This window comes from Corvus brachyrhynchos, unplaced genomic scaffold, assembly GCF_000691975.1.
Source record: "Corvus brachyrhynchos isolate BGI_N302 unplaced genomic scaffold, ASM69197v1 scaffold126, whole genome shotgun sequence".
NCBI lineage: Eukaryota > Metazoa > Chordata > Aves > Passeriformes > Corvidae > Corvus > Corvus brachyrhynchos.
In genome coordinates, this window is record NW_008239283.1 from 9,914,137 (window position 1) to 9,933,441 (window position 19,305).

The window sequence follows — 19,305 nt, forward strand, 5'->3', positions numbered from 1 at the left end:
AACTTTAAAAAATATATTATAAAGCCCCATAAAATTCCTACGGCACATAACTTGCTTTGTTCTGATAATGTTATAGCAAAAACTAATTTTCATAGGCAGCTATGAAATAATTTATCATTTTCAATACATCTTTCAAGATACACAGATATCGCTACCAAGTTTGCTTTTTTGATAACTTACAGGTGTTCCTGGAGCTACCCTGGACACTATTACCGGCATCTTCTGATCATATCCACCCTTTAAAAACAAATCAAATTAGTAATAAGTCCCAAATGCCAAAAAATAACCTTAATAAATGTGAAAGGAATAGATGTACTGTTACCTTTACATTGAAGCCAAACCTTCCATTCTCATCTGGTTTCATTCTGATCATAACAAGATTGTCATGGGGGACACCACCATTGGGCTAGTAGACAAAAGTGATATTATATTAGTACGTATTTTGATCACAGTTAGGCTTTGAGGATATTGTATCTCATAATTCTGCAGTTTCCTCGTCAAATAGTTGCTCCTGGACACTTGAGAAAACAGGAAGCAATAACACAAACATCTTGGATTTGCATAAAAGGGAAGAATTACACCTTGAAGAGTCTTGGACATAAGTAAGTTAAAGGTGTGTTCTGTCAAAGCAAGCTCAAAGTAAGAAAGAATATTAGAAAAGACTACCTGGCTTCAAAATTCTAAGAAAAACAGCTTACTAAATGGAAACTTCTTAAGTTATTTTTAATTAAGACCACAGTGAAAAGCTGACATAAGGATGTAATACAATGAAAAGGAAGATAATTGAAGGTGTCCTTTTTTTTGTATTAACAGCAATATGCCAGTAGTAGGCAAGGAAATCTTGGTAGCCTATCCCTTACTCTCATTCCAGTGTAGTGGAGTATGAGGCGAGACATATGCTCTGCACTGATTCAACTCTGAAAATTTTAGCTGTGTTCTTCTTGGTCTTATTTGGATCACAGCAACACTGTTAAAGGAAATACCAATAAACTGAGGAATACTAGATATCTTTTTAACCTGAAAAATACCAACTTAGTGCATTAAAGTGATTTTTACTTGGTTCCCATCTTTATTTCACAGACTGAACATTAGCTAGTATTTCTATAGTTCCTGCAGTGAGGATGCAAAGTAATAAAGAAATGTGTTTTAAGGAAGTTTTCAATGCTACCAGTTACAGCAAAGCATAAAACTCATACTCAGAAAAATAAAAAATAAACTTAGAAAAGCAAATATTTTTATAAGTAAGAAAGTTCAGAACCAGGAGTTACACTAGGTTAAAGTATGCACAACTTGGCTCATTAAAAGTTAACTCAACTGCAGGTGTCTTCTGTTCTTGGTTAAAACAAAACAAAGTTTGCCGAATGCATTCACAGTAATGAAAAAGTAAAAAATTAGGGAAAGGAAAGTAACGGCTCAAGAAATGTTAATGAGAAGGTAGGGTCTTAGGAAGCCTGATCATAGACCAATCATTTCAGCCTATGCTCACTGGCGTGGGGGATCAGACACAATGAACATCAACCAAGTGCTCACCTGCAGCGTTTGGCAGCTTTTGTGCCACTGCATTCCCCAGAGAGAAAGGAGTAATTTTCTGCTTTAAGATGCTGTTTTGAGCAGAAGTTTATAATGAAAAATGTGCAGAGAGCACTGTATGCCATCATTAATGTGTTTGACTGAAGGGACTTTGGCCACACCTGTTTTCAAATACTTCTGACAGACTGGATACGTAGGGACTGCAGATGGAGTAAAAAAGTTGCCTTTCCCATATGTATCCTACTACCTTTCTACGCAGGCTCTCCATACATGCAACAGACAAAGGAAATTCAGTAGCTTTACGCAGTGAAAATGATGAGGGGTTTTCTTTGAAATATTTGAGATGGTACAGCAGACTTTAGTGGTGCAGGAACCTGAATTCTGGTCAGAAAAGCAACTTTGAAACAAAACAACATTCCAAAATTTCAATCATGTTATGCTCCTTTTTCTGTAGTCCCCAAAATAAAAAGTCATCAGCAGACCAAATTAGATGCTCAATTACAACAGTGTGCTGCCTTCAGCGAGATTGCATAAATGGGTCCCACTGGAGCACAGCAAACAATCACACTGACAGTGCACAGAGAAAAAAAACAATCTCATTCATGCAGCTGTGTTGGTTTTGCAAAACTAAAAGGAGTTAAAAAAACAACTGAAAGTTATTTTTGTCAATTTGGTAAAGATAACGGAATACAGGACAGAAAAACTTGATGACTAAAGTAGTGTTATCTTTCAAAACAGAACAGTACTTCAATGTGACTCAGGTAAGCACTGGCTGAAGACAAAGCTGTTACAAATTCTGTTTCATTACTAATTAAACTAAAAATTTTTACAACATTCCCAAAACACTCAAAAATTTAAAAGTTTCACTTTTGAGTCTTTTATTAAAACCCCAGCTATGAAATTAAACAGCAGTTTTATGGGAATCTTAACTTTGTTATAAGGCCTGAGAGAACACCCTAGGTTTACAGAATGCAAATAAAATAAATTAAGGCATTTCTAAATATCAGTTTGGGGAGGTGACTCAAAATTTAGAATGCCGGAGTTTGACAAAACTGTTTACATGGCATTTGCTACATCTGGATGTTAAACAGTTTTCCCATCCTGCAACATGTTTCTTGTCCCACATCAGTATAAAATCAAGAACCCTGGAAAACTTCTGGAAGGACAAAAATCACAAAAATGGTCAGGGAGATCTCACCTCTGTCAGACAACCAACTGACTACCTTACTCATCTCACACATGCTTGATTGTGGAAGAAGAACTTTTTGTTCATATTTTTATATTTGCTGTCACAGGTCTCTTGATAGACTCTTTCTTGGAAATTCTGGTGAGAAATGCAACCACAGACTCAGGAAGCCTCTCCTGATAAAACCACTCTAGAAGCTGGTAGGCATTTTCAGGTTTAGCCTTTTAGCTAAAGCTAGATTAAACACCTGCAGTGTCTTCTTTAAAATTGATGGCAAATGACTTCTCAAAGAGGAGGTTAGGTAGAAATTTCTGTATGTGCTGAAAAGCTAATGATCAAAATGTTTGCATAACCATCCCAACGTAGTGATTTGTTGTCAACTGACAAAGCACTACTCCAGCAGGTGGAAAAACCAGCAGGACCCAGAGAAGGGACAGTATGGATAACAGGAATGCTGCAAGGTAATGCACAAACACAGCAGCTCTGAAATGCCTCAGAACCAAGCTGATGTAAAACAGGACTATCATTCTGATAAAAAGCAGAATGGTTCAACTGGATTAAAAAACTTACAGTGGATTTTTCAGGTGATGCAGGAACATCAAATGTTTCATTAATATGGTTATCCAGTTCTTGCTGTGAGTGTGAATGATGAATTTGGTTCCAACTGTTCTTTTTAAACTGTTTGGGTGGTAACGCTGGAGGCTGCCCATCTATAGGAGTCTCTTGAGATCTAAATACCAAAATAGAAGTATGAAGTGGAATAATCATGAGATATTGACACATTCTTTCAGGGTTGCAAATAAACTGAAAATGTTAGAAGAAACTCAAGAGTTTGAGAGATGAATGTATGCAATTTTAGAACCTCAAAAATGTAGTGCATTAGAATATATTGGCAGTCTATGTTTGCACCTGTTGAAGCATTTTTCTTGAAAGCAACTGTACACAAAACCAGCAAGTTAATCTTTTACCTATGACCTTTTTAAAAAATGGTTTTAGCATGCTTAACCCACTACTTCTGATTTGCAAGCACTCTATTCTAGATTAATGAAAATGTTCTCTGTGTTTTCATATAATATGGAGAATTTACTTTTCTTAGTCCTTTTGGAATAAAAGCTTAACTGTGTAATTTGTATTACATAAATATATGATTCATTTTTCATTATATGGATTTATATTTAAGAATTAAGAACAACATTTGGAAAGGCTCAAAAGAGCTCACAGTTCCCATTAACTTGGTTTGATGCCAGTTTCTAAAGACCAGCAGGATACGTCGTTCTCCACAGGCACCCCACTAAAAGGTGCTATTAAGTCATTTAACAACTTCAGACAACAGCCCACTGATACCAGATCCATAGACCATCAAATATGAAGCTACAGGTTATAGCTAAATCTAAAGAGAATGCTACCACGAAAAATGGGGGTGTCTGTTCTTTCACCCACATCCCTGGCTGCTTCCTTGAAGAACTGGTGCTCCTCCCTTGGCTCAGGCAGCTTACACCAAGCAACTAAAAATACACTGACTTTTTGGACAAGCCTGAGTCCTCTGGTTTATCTCAGGAGTGACCACCACACAGTGAGGGAAGGACACTTGCAGAGGCAAAAGCAGGACACTGCTCCTTTCGTTATCAGCAAGCAGTAGTGGCAACTCATCACATAACTCCCTCCAAAATGCACATGTAGCCACGTGAGCAGCTCTGCTGCATTTAGTGGTCCTGCCTCAGTGAACTGTTAGCAGGGCAAGACTCTCAGTACGAGACTGCAAAACAGTTCAAGTTGATGCAAATCAGAAAACCTAAGGCACACATCAAACTCCATACCATGTAATTTGTCTCTATGCAATTCAAGAAAGGCTGTTCCCAGATACATGTTCTAAAATAAAAAAAATCTGAGCAAAACTGAGTATAGTGATTTCTAGAAAAAAGGATGAACCTCTTTCACAAAACATGAAAACTGGGAAATAGAACACTACACTTTGAAACGCCAAACATTTTCTGCTTCAGTTTTAAAAAAATTAGTCAATATTCTTAGAAAACAAAACTGGTAACATTTTTGTCAGTCTATGAAAACAGCACATTTGAAAAGATCCCAACAATATTTTTCTCTATTTTTCTGCTTAATTTCAACTTTCAGAAAATATTTTTTTCATGAAGTGTTAAAAGAAAAAAAAAGTACTAATTATTCAGTCTGATGTCTGAAGACCTCATGTTCAAAACACACTCGGAAAGAAAAATAGTATTTCTTAACACTTTTCAATGCAAGTAACAGAAGAAAGCACATTTCATTTTTCAAGATAAGCAGCTTTTCTAAATTCATTTTTGTGGGGAGAAAAATATGATGATTGTCAACATTGCAAAACAAATCTGCGAGGCAGCTATAAACTATTTAGACATTGACTTACAAAGGTCACACAGAGATTTTTAGCTGCCTATGCATACATTCATTCAAGTCTGGCACAGATTACTCAGCCTTTTAAGTTATGTATTTTCCTGCAATTACTCCTGAGAGTTTTAAACCAAAGAAAAAAAGGAACAGAAAACACGAATAGAAACACAAAAGAAGTTATTCTGATAAAAGTAGAAGATGGACCTTATGTTTGACTAGATGTCTGTACATACATGTCAACAAACACAAATAAATTCCTACCGAACACACAAACTTACAGAAAAGATTTGAAAAGTTACTTAAATGAGCACTTTACAAGCAGCAGTGCAAGTACTGTCATATATTAGCATAATGAATTGTGAGAACTAACAATCAAGCCTTGGGCATAAACTTCACTGCTTTGTATTTGCCCAGTCAGCTTTGAATTTCCTTATGAATGATCAGACAATGGCAGTGAAAGTAGCCTATTTTGCAGGCAAAGCAGCTCTCTGTTACTGAATTCAGCAATTTACATAATAATAAAATAACACACAAACCCTGGCACTAGCAAGTTTTGGGTATTTTTGTTACAGATATCCGGTCTGATCTTTTTAATATATTTAGCAAAAGTTTCATACACACCCCCATAAATTTATTAAACTAAACACTTATCACGTGCTTTTAGAATTTGAGGTTATAATTACCTCAGGGAACTACATGCTCAAATCTCTCAATTTAGTTTTGAATAGGACATGCAGATGGAGAAAAGATGTGCAGTTAAAGGTTATATTAGCTAAGCTGTAATGTCCTTCTGAACTGCATGGAAACTGTTAATTTCTATTGCTATGTTGATTCCAAACTGATCACTGAACCTACTGCCAGTCAGGTTAGCCCCTCTTTTTCACACATATAAATTTGATCAATAAATTAAAGTTTCTGACAAATTAGCACATGGACTACTCAAATCTTTTAAGCCAGAAAGGTCAAATTGGTTAAGACATAGCTTTTTGGACAGTGGAACAGTATAATTTAAAATTATGTATCTAATATTAACTTCATGTTTACTATTTTCCTTCATAAATGTCAAATCTCGGATCAATAACATCACCTAAACCTTCAAAAGACCTTAATGGGGTTCATATGTTTTTGACAGTCAACATCCTCATTCTTAAAAATATCTTGTACTAGAGATCTATACTGGGATATTAAATTTCACTTTTAAGCTTCCAAGAAGAGGAAAAAACCCAAAAACTGAACCCGTAACACTTGGTGATGGAAGAGCAATACTTTTCTTGCTTGGGCATAAAAAGCGCAAAACCATTAAAAAAAAAACCAGCCAGAGTTGCACAAGTAATGTACAAAACCACTTCCTCTCTTTCTAAGACTTATTTCTATGGTGACTTACTCAAGAAATCAAACACTAAATAAACAAATCCTAAGAACACTCAGGAAGATCTTGTACAACTTAGAGTAAAGGCATATGAATAAAAGAGAGTATTTAAGAATGGTGCTTACTTCACTGTATCACTCTCCCATTCAGTAAGGGCTTCTCATAACTGACTTCAGCTGGAAGTCTTGGAACAGAAGGAACCTGACCCTGTGTGGCCTTTGGACAACAAAACTCTAATATGAGAAAAGATTCAGAAGTGTCCCAGTTCTGAGAGTCCCTTGACATGTGAATAGGTTAAAAAGTCCACCAAAAAAGGAGAACTTACATGGTTAGGTCAAATTACTATCACATAACCCTGAAAGTTAAATAACTAGCTGAGGGTCAAGTTGTAACTATCGTAGCCTATTGTAAAATGTGTCATGCAATATTTTATAAAACTTTAAAAATTTTGTATTCTATTTCCCTCCTTACACATAGTTGTTAAAACTGGAAGTACAGTGTAAGCAAGGTTTTAAAACTGTGTTCAAATAGCTTCTCAGAGTCATCTTTCCTGAAACATACCATTTGTTTATAAACATGTAATTAGGTATTTGCTGTGCTCTAATGGTTTTGAAACCAGTTGCACAATTTCCCTGCTAACAGAGATTATACAGAATTATGAGGGCATGTCTGGCATTAAATGTATAGCTATACTAAGAGGGTCCAGCGGCAGTGATAAAATGGTATATATTGCACCTTTTTCCCAATTAACCTGTACTCTGAGCAAAATTCATTGAGTATTTCAGTATCTTCGAATAACTCAATGTGGTTTTTTGTTTGTCTTCCTTCTGGACCTAATAGACAATAACAGTTTTTATTTTGTCCACCATATCTTAGACTAAGTAAGCTTAAAGTATAAAGTATTTTCAGCATAATAGAAAGAAAAAAAAAAAAAAAAAAAAAAAAAGAAGCAGCCCGACAGTGTCATATTAAAAAAATAAGCTCTGTAACAATATACAAAATACAGTAGCAATGTCCAAATGTTGTTGTGCCAAAAAGGTATTTTGGCTACATAGTTTGTAGAGCTCATATTCTCACTCATACTTCTGTGCCTTGACAAAAGCAACATTTCCAAACTCGTGGGAATTAAAACTTCACTTTGATTCTATCAAAAACCCAACTTTTGCTTCCACATCCAGACACTGATGGTCACATTACAGCAAACCCACACCTCGGGTCGGTGGGGATGGTATTGTAATCCTGAACCTGGAATACGCCAGGTACAGGTCTTCAGCTCTGGATCATCTAGTTCCTTCTCACAATAAGACCTATACTAATAACTCCCTAAGTAACAGCCACCTTTTATTAAGTTGCCCGGCTCTCCCTGACTCCACATTTAACAATAAATTCTTCAAGGCCAAGATTTCTGACTTCTCTTCAGAAGCCCTGCATGCTACAGTGGTGTGGTAAGAGCAGAACTTACGGGGATGATTCCAGTATGATGCTGTTGGCCTGGGTGGAAGATGGAGATCTGTGATTTACAAATACTTCACTCGGGGAGGTGTGAACCACATGATCCACTAAATGTCCAACTGATGAGGGTCGTAACCGGGCTCCTTCTTGAGTGAAGGCAGAGTTGCGACTAAGAGGGAAAGCAGAGCAGTGCAGTATGACATGAATATTCTTGTTATTCTACATTTCTGATACCACCCACTAAAATGGGATGCTAAAAATATTATTTTGTCTCAGTGCGAGCACATGTTTATACATATATTTTTATTAAAATTTCAAAAATCACTGAAACAATTATGTTGTCTGATCAAGATATATTTCGTTATTTTATTTTTTTAAGTGTTCAAAAATTATTTTAATAAACACTAAGGGTTATTTAAAAATTTATTTACTTTTAATTAAAGAAGTCTGAAATCATTATGATCCAATGAACAAGCTGACAAGCCCAGTCAACAAGAAGAAAAATGGATTCCCAAGAAGACAAATCCTGGCTCTGTTCATGGCAGAACTTAACCTTAAGTTAAGTAACATTAAGATGAACAATTTATTCCCTGCATCTTCCCCATGATGAATCATAAGCTTTGCACTGAGAGTCTTATCATTTCTGGAATCCAGTATTTTCCCATTTGAAAACTAGCATGACAATATTAAAATTCTTTTAAACATGCATGATTAAGTTTGTTATGCTTTAAGCATCATTATTGCACAATTTTTCAGTAATTTTTAAATGCTACATATATTTACAACATTAATCTTGTGAATATTATGCTGCAGAATCTTAAAATCTTCTCATTTATGCAATACAAAATTGAGTAATACTGATTCTTAAGCCAGTTTCAGCACACTGAGAAAACTGGTCACCTTCCAAGAGAAATCAGGAATGTTTTTTCACTAACTTAAAACAGAAGGCTCTATCTATGTGAAAAGAGTGAATGCAGAAAGGAAAGGCAGAAAAATTGAGAGGAATAAACCTGCAAGGATTTCCAATTAAGTAATTTTCCCCAGTGTTTTAAAAAGTGGTATTAACCAAAATAAATTATCTTTAAAATATCACATAGATTTTACCATCAGGGTCTTTTTTTTAAACCAAATTAATAACTTAGTTTTAACTGTGCTTAAGAAAACTCAAGCTCTCAAATTTAGGGTAGTGTGATACATCTTAAACTTTTTATAGGTCAAGTGAGAAGCACCTAAAACTCGCCCCTAAATACTTATTTTTATCTGAAGCTACGTGTTACAGAGAATCATTTGGCACAGAATTTTTGAAGCTATTTGTATACATAACACATTAATCCTTTTATGACACAAGCAGGTCACTCACATTAGAGGTAGGGAGTCATTTCTAGGGAGAGATTTGATGCTACTCACTGATTTGGGGTTCCAGGTGGAGACCGTGACGGGAGGCTCTGTGTTTCCAACCTATCGTCAGACAGCGAGTTCCTACTCACTACTTCCCAATCCATCCCACTCATTAATTTCCGTGCCAAGGGTTTACTGGGGGATCTAGAAGAAGAAGAAAGTAAAATGGCTAACCAAAAATTATATGGTGTAAGAACAAAATTACATAAAACTCACCACAATGAAACTGATGTTCTATCATAGGAAACCAAATGATATGTAAGAAAGGAAATGTAATAATGCAAAGCTACATTTACATGGGCAGTTCTGTATTTTCTCCATCTACTGTACTTCATTTGCTGTACTTTGAATAGAAAGCCATTGAAATAGCAATAAACTACTGTTGGCTGCGAGGGAGACAGGCAAGCAGAATCTGAACTCGCTAAACTTCTAATGCCTCAAAGACAATCTGACTCAAACAGAATAATCATTGAGAGATCTGAACTTAAAAATGTAGATCAAAACGAACCAAATAAACAAACAAAAAAAACCTCCTCTAAGTAACACAGTTGTTTAGCCACCTCAGAAAAAATAAAGCAGTGAAAACATCAGGCCAAAAAAACTCCCAAAGACTTTGAAGAACTGAAAGTGGGGTAAGCATCAACATGACAATAGAATTACCAAGTTTTGCTTACACATCAGGGGTTCCCATCAAGATGACATGCCTTCTCCCAGAACATGCCCTGTCACTTGTCAGGCAGATGCAACAATACTATTTAACTATTTGAACTCCTTTGTGGGTAACAGAACTTCATTTGGTTCTGTGCCAGAAATGTCCTTCAGGTTAAAGGTCATTATCACCAGGGCTTTTATACAAAAGGAATTCTATTTTCTACTCGTTGTCCTTTCTTGACATTAACAAAACTTTTTCTTCCCATTCTCCAGTCATTCCAGGATGCCTACAATCTCCTGCTGTTTCTTTCACCTATTTCTTAAGCACAAATGAAACCATACTTGTAATTTCTCATAAAATACATTTCCCTTTTATATTGGAAATCATCAAATGAATCACCCGAGGTTGCTTTTTTCTTAGCATTGCATTGGATGGTTCAGTCATCCTGCAACTGAACATACCTGGACTTTCACTGTTTGTTGTTTTCAACTGAAAATTCTTCAGCTAACAACAAAAAATAATTTTAAACAATTCATACATGTCCTGTATATTTTGTGTTACTGGGTTTTTACTTTACTTCTACTGCTTTGATGGTCCTACATAGTTCAGATTTCTTCTCTATCATTACCCAAACCGTCTCTTGGTTCCAGTGATACTTCAATCTTTTGTGACATGATAATTTCATTTCCATTTGCCTTCCTATTCTATCTGTAAATTCTCTGGCTTTGCATAATGAGGTGACAACATATTATTGTATCAGCAGCACAGCTCCATACATCCATATCACAAAATAATTTCTGGCTTTACTGTCCTTGTGACACATGATAACTTCTTTATCTTTGTCATTATTACTGGTTTACTGAAAGAGCAACTCCAGAAAGAAGGAACTTAAAAAAATTAAAGAACTACCTGCACACAAACTACATCCTCTGAAAATGAGAAACCTGATTACAAATGTATTTTTGCTTCTCAGAGAACTTAAAACTCAATGCAAGTAAACACCTCGAGCAGATAATATTGTCCTCAATATTATCAAAAAAGTCTACAATAACTATCAACCAAGCATTACATTGAATAAGCTTCACATACAGAAATAAGTAAGATGTCAACACTGTTTGATACTAAAGGAGTGGTGGTCTGCGTGTGGAGGGTTTATTTTTATTTTTACCCTACCAAGCAGTTCTGAACATATATTGCATTCTGCTTTGCTGCTCTAAATTTCTGACAAATTTCAAGCAGTTAAGCGAGATGGGCTATTCTAAATAATACTGTTTCAGGTGTTATTCCACCTGAGGGAAAAAATCTAATAGTATATTGATATTTGAAAACAGGGAAAATATCAATTAATTCCTCAGGAGAAGCACGTCCAGTTTCTTAGAACGCTTCACTGTATTTAAGTATTAATTTGATTTGAAAAATAATTAGCTTGGTATCGTACCAATTAAATCAAAATTCTGATTTCTGTTATTTGCTTCAAACGTGAGCAACTCAAACTACTTATATATCTTTCTTCACAAACATGTAAATGTGAGCAGCTCTGAACAGGTAAAATAACATGAAACTGAAATAGCAGAACTGAAATGCATGTCTAATTCTAGCCTTTAATTATTCTTTTATTAATCAGAGCTATGATTAGCTGGACCCTGCTGACAGCTGTTTGCAGCCAGCAGATGAGCACCAAGAGCCAGTTCTTCCAAGAGGTGGATTCTACTACCAACCAAAGAACAGTCTGAGGGAAAAAAGAACATAATATAACCAATGCTGAATTAGGTAAATACAGGACAGCAGATATAGTACTTGCTGACAGACATGTAAAGGCAACTACTGAACCTCATTTACCTTCAGTGAAAAAGCAACAAATGGAATGTAGGAAAGTTGGAGGGGGCGGGGGGGCTTTTCTTTATTTGACATTCAACAACAGTAAAAGTGCACCATCCTTGCCTCTGTGAAACTAGATAAATTACAGAGACACAGGAGTATATAGGGTGGAGAAAAAAAAAAAAAAACAACAACAAGTTTTTCCAAAAACTACATTTTTGACTGCTTCAAAAACCCCACTGCTTTATATCTTAAGCCACGGTCTGTAACTATGTTTATGCAAACTTCCTCAATCTACACAACAAACGAACACAACTCTAAAATGAGCAAGGCATCACCTTCTTCCTTATCAAAATATCCAATGTCAAGAAAACACTCACCTTTTACTGTGGATAGGGTCTGATCTTTCAGAAGTAATACCTTACACCACCATGATAAAGAGCTGCAGTGTTTATCACCAAAGCTTCGTTTCAATTATTTTATTAACAGCTCTAACCTCAGAGTCCCACCCACTCATGTTTGTTGCCCCAATTTCCTGTCTTTGCAGTAATTTCAAAGAAAAAATTACCACACTGCAGCATTGAACTTCTTAGTGCTGTGGCTTTTTAATTTTAGTTCTCTTGTCAACACTTCTAAATCTAACAATAATTTTTTTTAATTAACATTCAAGATTTGTTGTGACATATACCTACAAATCTGTCCTGTATGTCTGATTTCTAACAATATTAAAATAACTTTCTTATGTCAGAGTGCACCTGAGGAGATGAGAGAGAGAAAAACCAAGCTGTAAAAAACTTTCAAATTTGAAATTCTAAATTCCACCTCTGTCTGCTCAGCTGGGATGCTTCTATTGCACCCAGCACAGGGCACTGATAGTTAACAGCACAAGCCATTTTCAGATTTAATTTTGGTGTACCTGCAGGGACATTCTTAAGAAAGTTGGAAGCAGTTCCATCTATTTGAGTAGCAAGAGAAACTGAAAACTTTATCTGCCCCTGAGTCTTATGAGCTGCAATGTTACAGCAAATACAAAAAAAACCAACCCAAACACCCAAAACTGAGTAGCAGGGATGAAATGGATGAAATAACATAACGCAACTAAAAAGCCCCATGACATAATATTAGCTCAGCTACACTACAGAAAAGCCTTCAAAGACAGAATTTTTTTGGCATCCCACAGCTGAAGGGCTAAAATCTTGCAGAAGCTGGGAAAGAACAAAGGTGTTGTTTGGGAATACAGGTGGGAATTTAAAAAATTATTTCTGTCCCAAAAAGAAACATAACCTGGAGCCACAGCCCTGCTTTGTATTTTGACAAGAAGTACAGGGAACGCATTTCTCAGCAAAACTGACAAATATTGCTGCAGACCAAGAAACTGAAACTATACACAAATCTGCATGGTACATCACACAAATGACATAAGCAATTTAAAACACCTGAGAAATTATTTAATTAACCTGAATAAGTGCATAATTGAAGCAAGATTGAATTTTTGGAAACAGACTGCAGTTTAATGAAGGGAGTTCGCAGACACAAATGACTGACATCCACTCACTCAAAACTCCCTTCTCTCAGCCCCCATGCACACCAGAACTGAACGGCACTAGAATATTTTGCAAGGACTTTATGAGAAAGTAGTGCCCTTTAAGAATTCTCTCAATTAATGACTTTTACCTTTTTTACTCTTATTATCTACTTTTATTAAGTTTCTGGGAATTCTTACAGGGTTTTGTGGATTGAGAATATCCTGCAATAAATGAGGCCAAGAGAACAGCTGGAATGAAAATGACAGAAAAAACCACCCCAAAACACCTAAACAACGGCAGCAACAGCCTTCAGAATGCTGAACTTAGTGTTGCACGAAGATTAAGAAAACAGCACCTACATAATGTATGCAATTTATTACAGTATATATCCTTCACAGTAATAATTTCATTTTTAAAAATGAAATGTAAATATTTCTATGATTTGGAAAAAAAAAAAAATCTTTCAGTTAATTTTAAAGTAAAATCCTGAGAACAAACAGCTAAGCCTGCTTCCTGTAGGTTAAAACTGCTTGTTTTATTCAAATGGCTGTTGAAAAATTTTATTTCCCTGTCTCGTACTCTGCACCTACGTTCCACTCAGCATGCAAAGGCCACATCGGCTCGTCATTGCTTGCGGCAATCACCATTTCCCAACTTAGAACAAACAGATCACTCAAGTAACATCTCTATGTAACTCTCTGTGTTCATGTTCTTACCATGAAATCATTAAAAGGTTTGCTGAGATAGTATTATTTCAAATAAGGCAGTTTCTAATTAGATACTGTTAAGAAATCCAAGTGTCAGTCTGGATAACCCTACCAAAAAACCACCAGAAACATTTTTTAAACTGATCTTGAATAAATCATCTTATGTAATAAAAATAAAAGCAACAGCAATTATTTAAATCTATGTGCCCACCTAATTCTCAAGAAAGACCTTGAAAAGCAACCAAAACAAGCCCACTGCCTGAAAGCTTAAAAAGCTGTTCAACACCACCATGACTTTGTCTGATAAAGGCACACCATGAAAGAGAAAGGCAGGTTCCAGGAATAAAACCCCCATCACACCCGGAAAATCTTAGAAAACAAAATTTATCCTCTGTATGAATACAAAAGGGCTGACATCTACTCAGTATGTCAGCTTGAAATGCAAATATTTAGAAGACAATTAATGTTCTTAGATTAAGTTTCTTGCAAAACACTGTTCTAGAAATGCCTTCTATTTCAAGCTTTTTTCACTCTTGAAAATATAAAAAGGTCTTTAAAATTTAAAATACATTAATTGCACACTGTCATGAGGAAGACATGAAGAAGAAGCAGCTGATTTATCAGAAGTCTTTTGAGATGTATTTGTTACAATACACCATTATTTCATTTCACTGACATAAACACATACGCCTCAGACATCAGTCATCAACATTTCTAAGAAACTCAAAATGTGTGGATAAATGCTCTATTCCTTAATCAAAAAAGCAACAGTGGAAAATAAAATTCCGGACAGAAGAGCCAAGCACTTTATTAACTAAAAAAAGCCAAGATTTATGAAAATAAGAGCAGTTCTAGCCATGGCTTTTGATTTTATTGACTTCATTGACTTTATCCAACTGTATACATTATAAACTAGAAGTGACCCCCAGCAGCACTTCCTGGGTTTTGCTGCAAAGGGAAGAGTGCCATCTACTGCATAAGAGTTTCTGAAATGATAAAAACACTCCTCAAAGCAAAGTATCAGCTCTCCTCCACCCAGCTGACTTGTGGGCAATTGCCAAGTTCAGAGTGCAACAAGAAGAATAGTTTTTAACTGATTCATAGCTGTCATTTAGCAAAGTAAAGCTCACCGTCACAGTGTTGAGCCTCTGAGTACTAAAAAAAGTTGCTCCAAGTACAAATCTAAATTCACTCAGATCCCCAAAGTAAATTAAATAGAGTAAAAAGTAATTTTACATAGAAAAAAATGGGTTTATAAAATCTACTTGTTGAACCAGCACGTTACAGCATTTCTGCCTCTCAAACCTAGTATGGATCCGTCTATGGTGGGCCTAGCTAAAAAGCCAAATTATAATGCACAGGGGAAAAGAAGGGGTGGAAACAGGGCAGGAAATCAAGGCAGAATTCACCAATGCTCTTAAAAACCACTGTCTGCAGGCTCTTGGGAAGGTTGCTGGACTTATTACTAGAAGTCTGCATGCATAAATTTGCAGTCCAGAGTTCCTTAAGGGGCAAAAAGACATCTTGGATCTCAGTAAAAGTAGAAGCACAAAAAAGGGACAGAGCTGCCCCCTCCCCACAAAGATTCTATTAATGATCAGAGCAGACTGCCAAGTGGATGTAGAAGCTGTCTTACTTTTGAAAACAGCATCATAATTTCTCAAGAAAGAACTAAATCTATGTCTTGACTGTTTTATTGTAATCACTAAACTCCTCAGGAGCCTGGAATAAAATTAAGTAATGTATTCTTGATTAGCCAACTACTCTGTGACCAAATACCTTCAGAAGCAGCTCACTTTTCATAGCAAAACACCTCATTGAGACTACAGTGATAAAGCTGTTCTCACAAGTAAGACTCACTGTACATATTCTAAAGGAAATACACACATACAGTTGCAGGTTATTATCACATAAAAATACCCATTAACTCAGTATTTTAATGGAGTATTCTAACAGCAGGAGACCATTCTTTGCTATAAAAATAGCACAAAGAGGGCTAATACATGTGACAACAAACTACACAGACTGAAGGCTATTCTGAATTTTGTAAATATATAAAGGGGGAAATATTAAAGAATGTAAGTTACTTACCTTGCAAATACCCTGTCTTTATTTGCTCTCTCTTTACCATACTGCACTGATTGGACCTCTGTTCTCCCACTGGAAAGCAAAAAAAAAAATCAAACTGCTAAATCCAACATGATTAAATAACAATTTCTTGTTTAAAATGGAACCATCTCAACAAAATGCCTAAATTGCGTTTTCAGTCATGCTCAAGCAGTTGCCCAAGCTTCAGTACAGTGGAAACTTAGAAAGCATTTGGTAAAAATGTAGGTCTTCTTTCCAATTAATTTTAGACATAACAAAAGCTCTCTCTTCCATTTGCTTTTTTATCCAAAACAACAAGAAATATCTGCTTGGATCTTTGGGTAACACTTAACACTTAATCATACTTCCTGCTATAGCCACTGTCAAAAACTTACAGTATCTCTTCCGTACCCTTCCTAAACTATTCTCTGAATTGCTAATAACTTAGTTGCTACTTAGTTTAGCAAAATACCACAAAAAAATACATGATAAGCACATCAGGATTGTATTCTTCTATGCAACTTGTCAAAACTAAGTTTAGATCTTGGAACTTGCTGACTTTTCATATAAGACCAGATGTCTTGTGTCAAATCAAAGATTCTTTACACTACTTCATAATTTCTCTTCTAGAAAAAAAATACGATTTTTGAGTGTCTATCAGCACTTAAGAATTGGTGACAAGATACCAGCAAGACTTGCTCTTGCAGCCACTTCCCCATTAATAACTTCAGACCAAGCACAGAGCCTCCTATAGGGATATTTACATAAGGAAACCAAATTATCTATCTCCACATTCATATTACAGAACTACTGGATGTGTGAAGACCTGAGCCAGCTGGAATCTCATGAAATTCAGTGAAGGAAAATGCAAAGACTTGCAACTGAGGGGGAATAACCCCATGCACAGGCTGAGTGTCAACTGGTTGGAGAGCAGGTTTTCACAGCACAGGTGAGAGCACATCTGGAATGCTGGGTGGAGTTCCAGAGCCCTCCAAGTCAAGCAAAGAGCCACAAAGACAACTAAGGGTCTGCAGCATCTGATGGATGGGGAAAGGTTGAGAGAGCTGGGACTGTTCAGCCTCAGGAAGAGAAGGCTCAGGACGATCAAACACCACAAAGGAAAAGTAAAAAATACAGCCAGACACTTCTTAAGGGAGCCCAGAGACAGGACAAGAGGCAATTGGCACAAACAGAAATATGAGAGATCTTACTCTTGCAGGCAGCAAGGACAGGGCTACAAAACAACAACATCCTCACCACCCACCCAAACAAAAAAACGTTTTTACTGTAAGATAGTTTAACACTGAACCAGGTTGCTCAGAGATGGTGCAGTTTTGCTCCTTGGAGACATTCAAAACGTGGCTGGATACTCTCCTAGGCAACCTGCTACAGTGGACCCTGTTAGAACAGGGCATTGGACTCGACAGTGTCCAGAGCTGCCTTCCAACCTCTGACATGCTGCGATTCCAGGAAATTTCTCTTTCCAAACCTGCTGCCTGCTAAATTGCTGGGGTTACACATTTTTAACTCCAAGAAGTAAGTTGGCTGTATTTGCCTCTATTGCTTTCCAATAACTCTATCATTGTATTTGTCCTTCTATAACTGCTACTAATAACTGATTTAGGCTTTTCAGAGAATCAATGTTCCTGCTCTTTCCTTCTCTCTGTGCAATTTATTTTGCATTTTTGGGCACTGAACTTTATCTGCTATTTTATTGCCTACTCACCCCTCATTGTGAAATACCACCAAAACCCTGTATCACTCCAGTGGTAACTTCCCTCCGTTGTGAAAAAGGAATCTGCTTGTTTCCCATCTGATTATAAAAGAGATGCTAATACACAATAAAACTCTCCATGTTTTTTTGTGAGTATTTGGTGAGGAATATTATTAAAACCACTTTGAAAAATACAATGTACAGAAGTCACCTTTTCCTACTAACAGTCTTCTAGATCCCTCTTGGAAGCTTAAAAAAAAAACCAAAACAAACCAAATTTGCTTTAAAATTTGCTGTATAGAAGTATTTTAAACCAATGGAAATAGCTTATGTAACAATTTAATAGTTCAACAATTTCATGTCCCCAATTTCTTTCAGAAGTGGAGATAATTCTGTCTAGACCTGTCAGTTCTGTACTTTATTGGCTTGTTTTGATCATAGAAATGTTGGCTAGAAGTCTCTAGTCCAATCTCCTGCTAACACTAGGTCACCTCTGGCCATGGCTTAGTCTAGCTGAGTTTTGAAAGCCTCCACTAACAAAGATCCCACAGCCAGTCCAGGTAACTTGTTTCAGCACACATTGTTCTGAGAAACCCACACACTTTCCCTCATGTCCACCCCGAATCTTTAAGATGAAGTCTCACCTGCCTGTTACCAGCACCTTTGGGTCCATCAGTACTGACATTGCCCTTGAAGCAGCTTTAGGCTTGCTACTGAATTCCCCCTTAGCTTCCTCTTCACCAGATTAAACAAGCCCAGTGCTCTTAAGCTCTCTTTGCATGCTATATTATTGCCTCTTGACAATCTCTCAAACTACTTGCAGAAATTCCAGCCTTTTGGCTGTTTCAGCAACTTTAATGACCTTCTTCATTTTTAGGCAGTTTCCCTTCTCATCTTCATGTTAAGTTGAAAGTCATCATCAAAGAGCTACTCTGTAATAGTAACCACAGTGATTCAGATTCAAAATCTTTACAGAAATGAGAAAGCTCCCTGAAATTCTCTACAGCAACATTGAGTCAAGTCTCAAACGCTGTTCAGGATCATAGAATGCTGTTTCTCAAATGGGTACTGGGAATGCTGGTCAAAAAACAGATGCTATAAACAGTTAGCCACTGAATTACTTTCCTCTTTATACATTTATGCAATTCACAAATGTGACAGAAATAGCCTGTTATTGTGTTTTCTAGCTTTTCATCATGTCCCTTTGTACGTCACAGACACTACTGCCATTCTAGATGGATGATTAGTAGTAGCTCTGTTATTCTCTATTTCAGGCACAATTTAAACCATTGGCATTCTGCATTACTTGCAAAGGCAGTTAATTCAGTCACTGAACAGAGATATATTTTTTAAAATAAAAACTATAAAATAACAAAACCCAACACCACCCACTCCAGCATTATGGGGATTATAGTTATTACACAGTCATTCTGTGCACCTCCAAGCTTCTTGCCTATTATTTTAAGTTCATCCTTAAAGGTTA

General features: G+C 36.3%; 1 protein-coding gene across 5 annotated transcripts in view; it reads right to left on the reverse strand.

Annotated features, from left to right (window-relative positions):
- PTPN4 (protein tyrosine phosphatase, non-receptor type 4) overlaps positions 1-19,305 on the reverse strand; it is a 90,600-nt gene that overhangs the window by 21,882 nt on the left and 49,413 nt on the right. For all 5 annotated transcript variants that reach the window (XR_001863931.1, XR_001863932.1, XM_017740181.1 and 2 more), the window contains 6 exons: positions 16,112-16,180; positions 9,327-9,461; positions 7,930-8,088; positions 3,287-3,446; positions 323-406; positions 181-237 (listed from right to left, as the gene is read on the reverse strand). Coding sequence is in view for 3 of the 5 variants with exons in the window: in XM_017740181.1 (XP_017595670.1) it covers positions 181-237; positions 323-406; positions 3,287-3,446; positions 7,930-8,088; positions 9,327-9,461; positions 16,112-16,180 (664 nt within the window). In the remaining 2 variants the exon portion in view is untranslated. The remainder of the gene's footprint in view (positions 1-180; positions 238-322; positions 407-3,286; positions 3,447-7,929; positions 8,089-9,326; positions 9,462-16,111; positions 16,181-19,305) is intronic.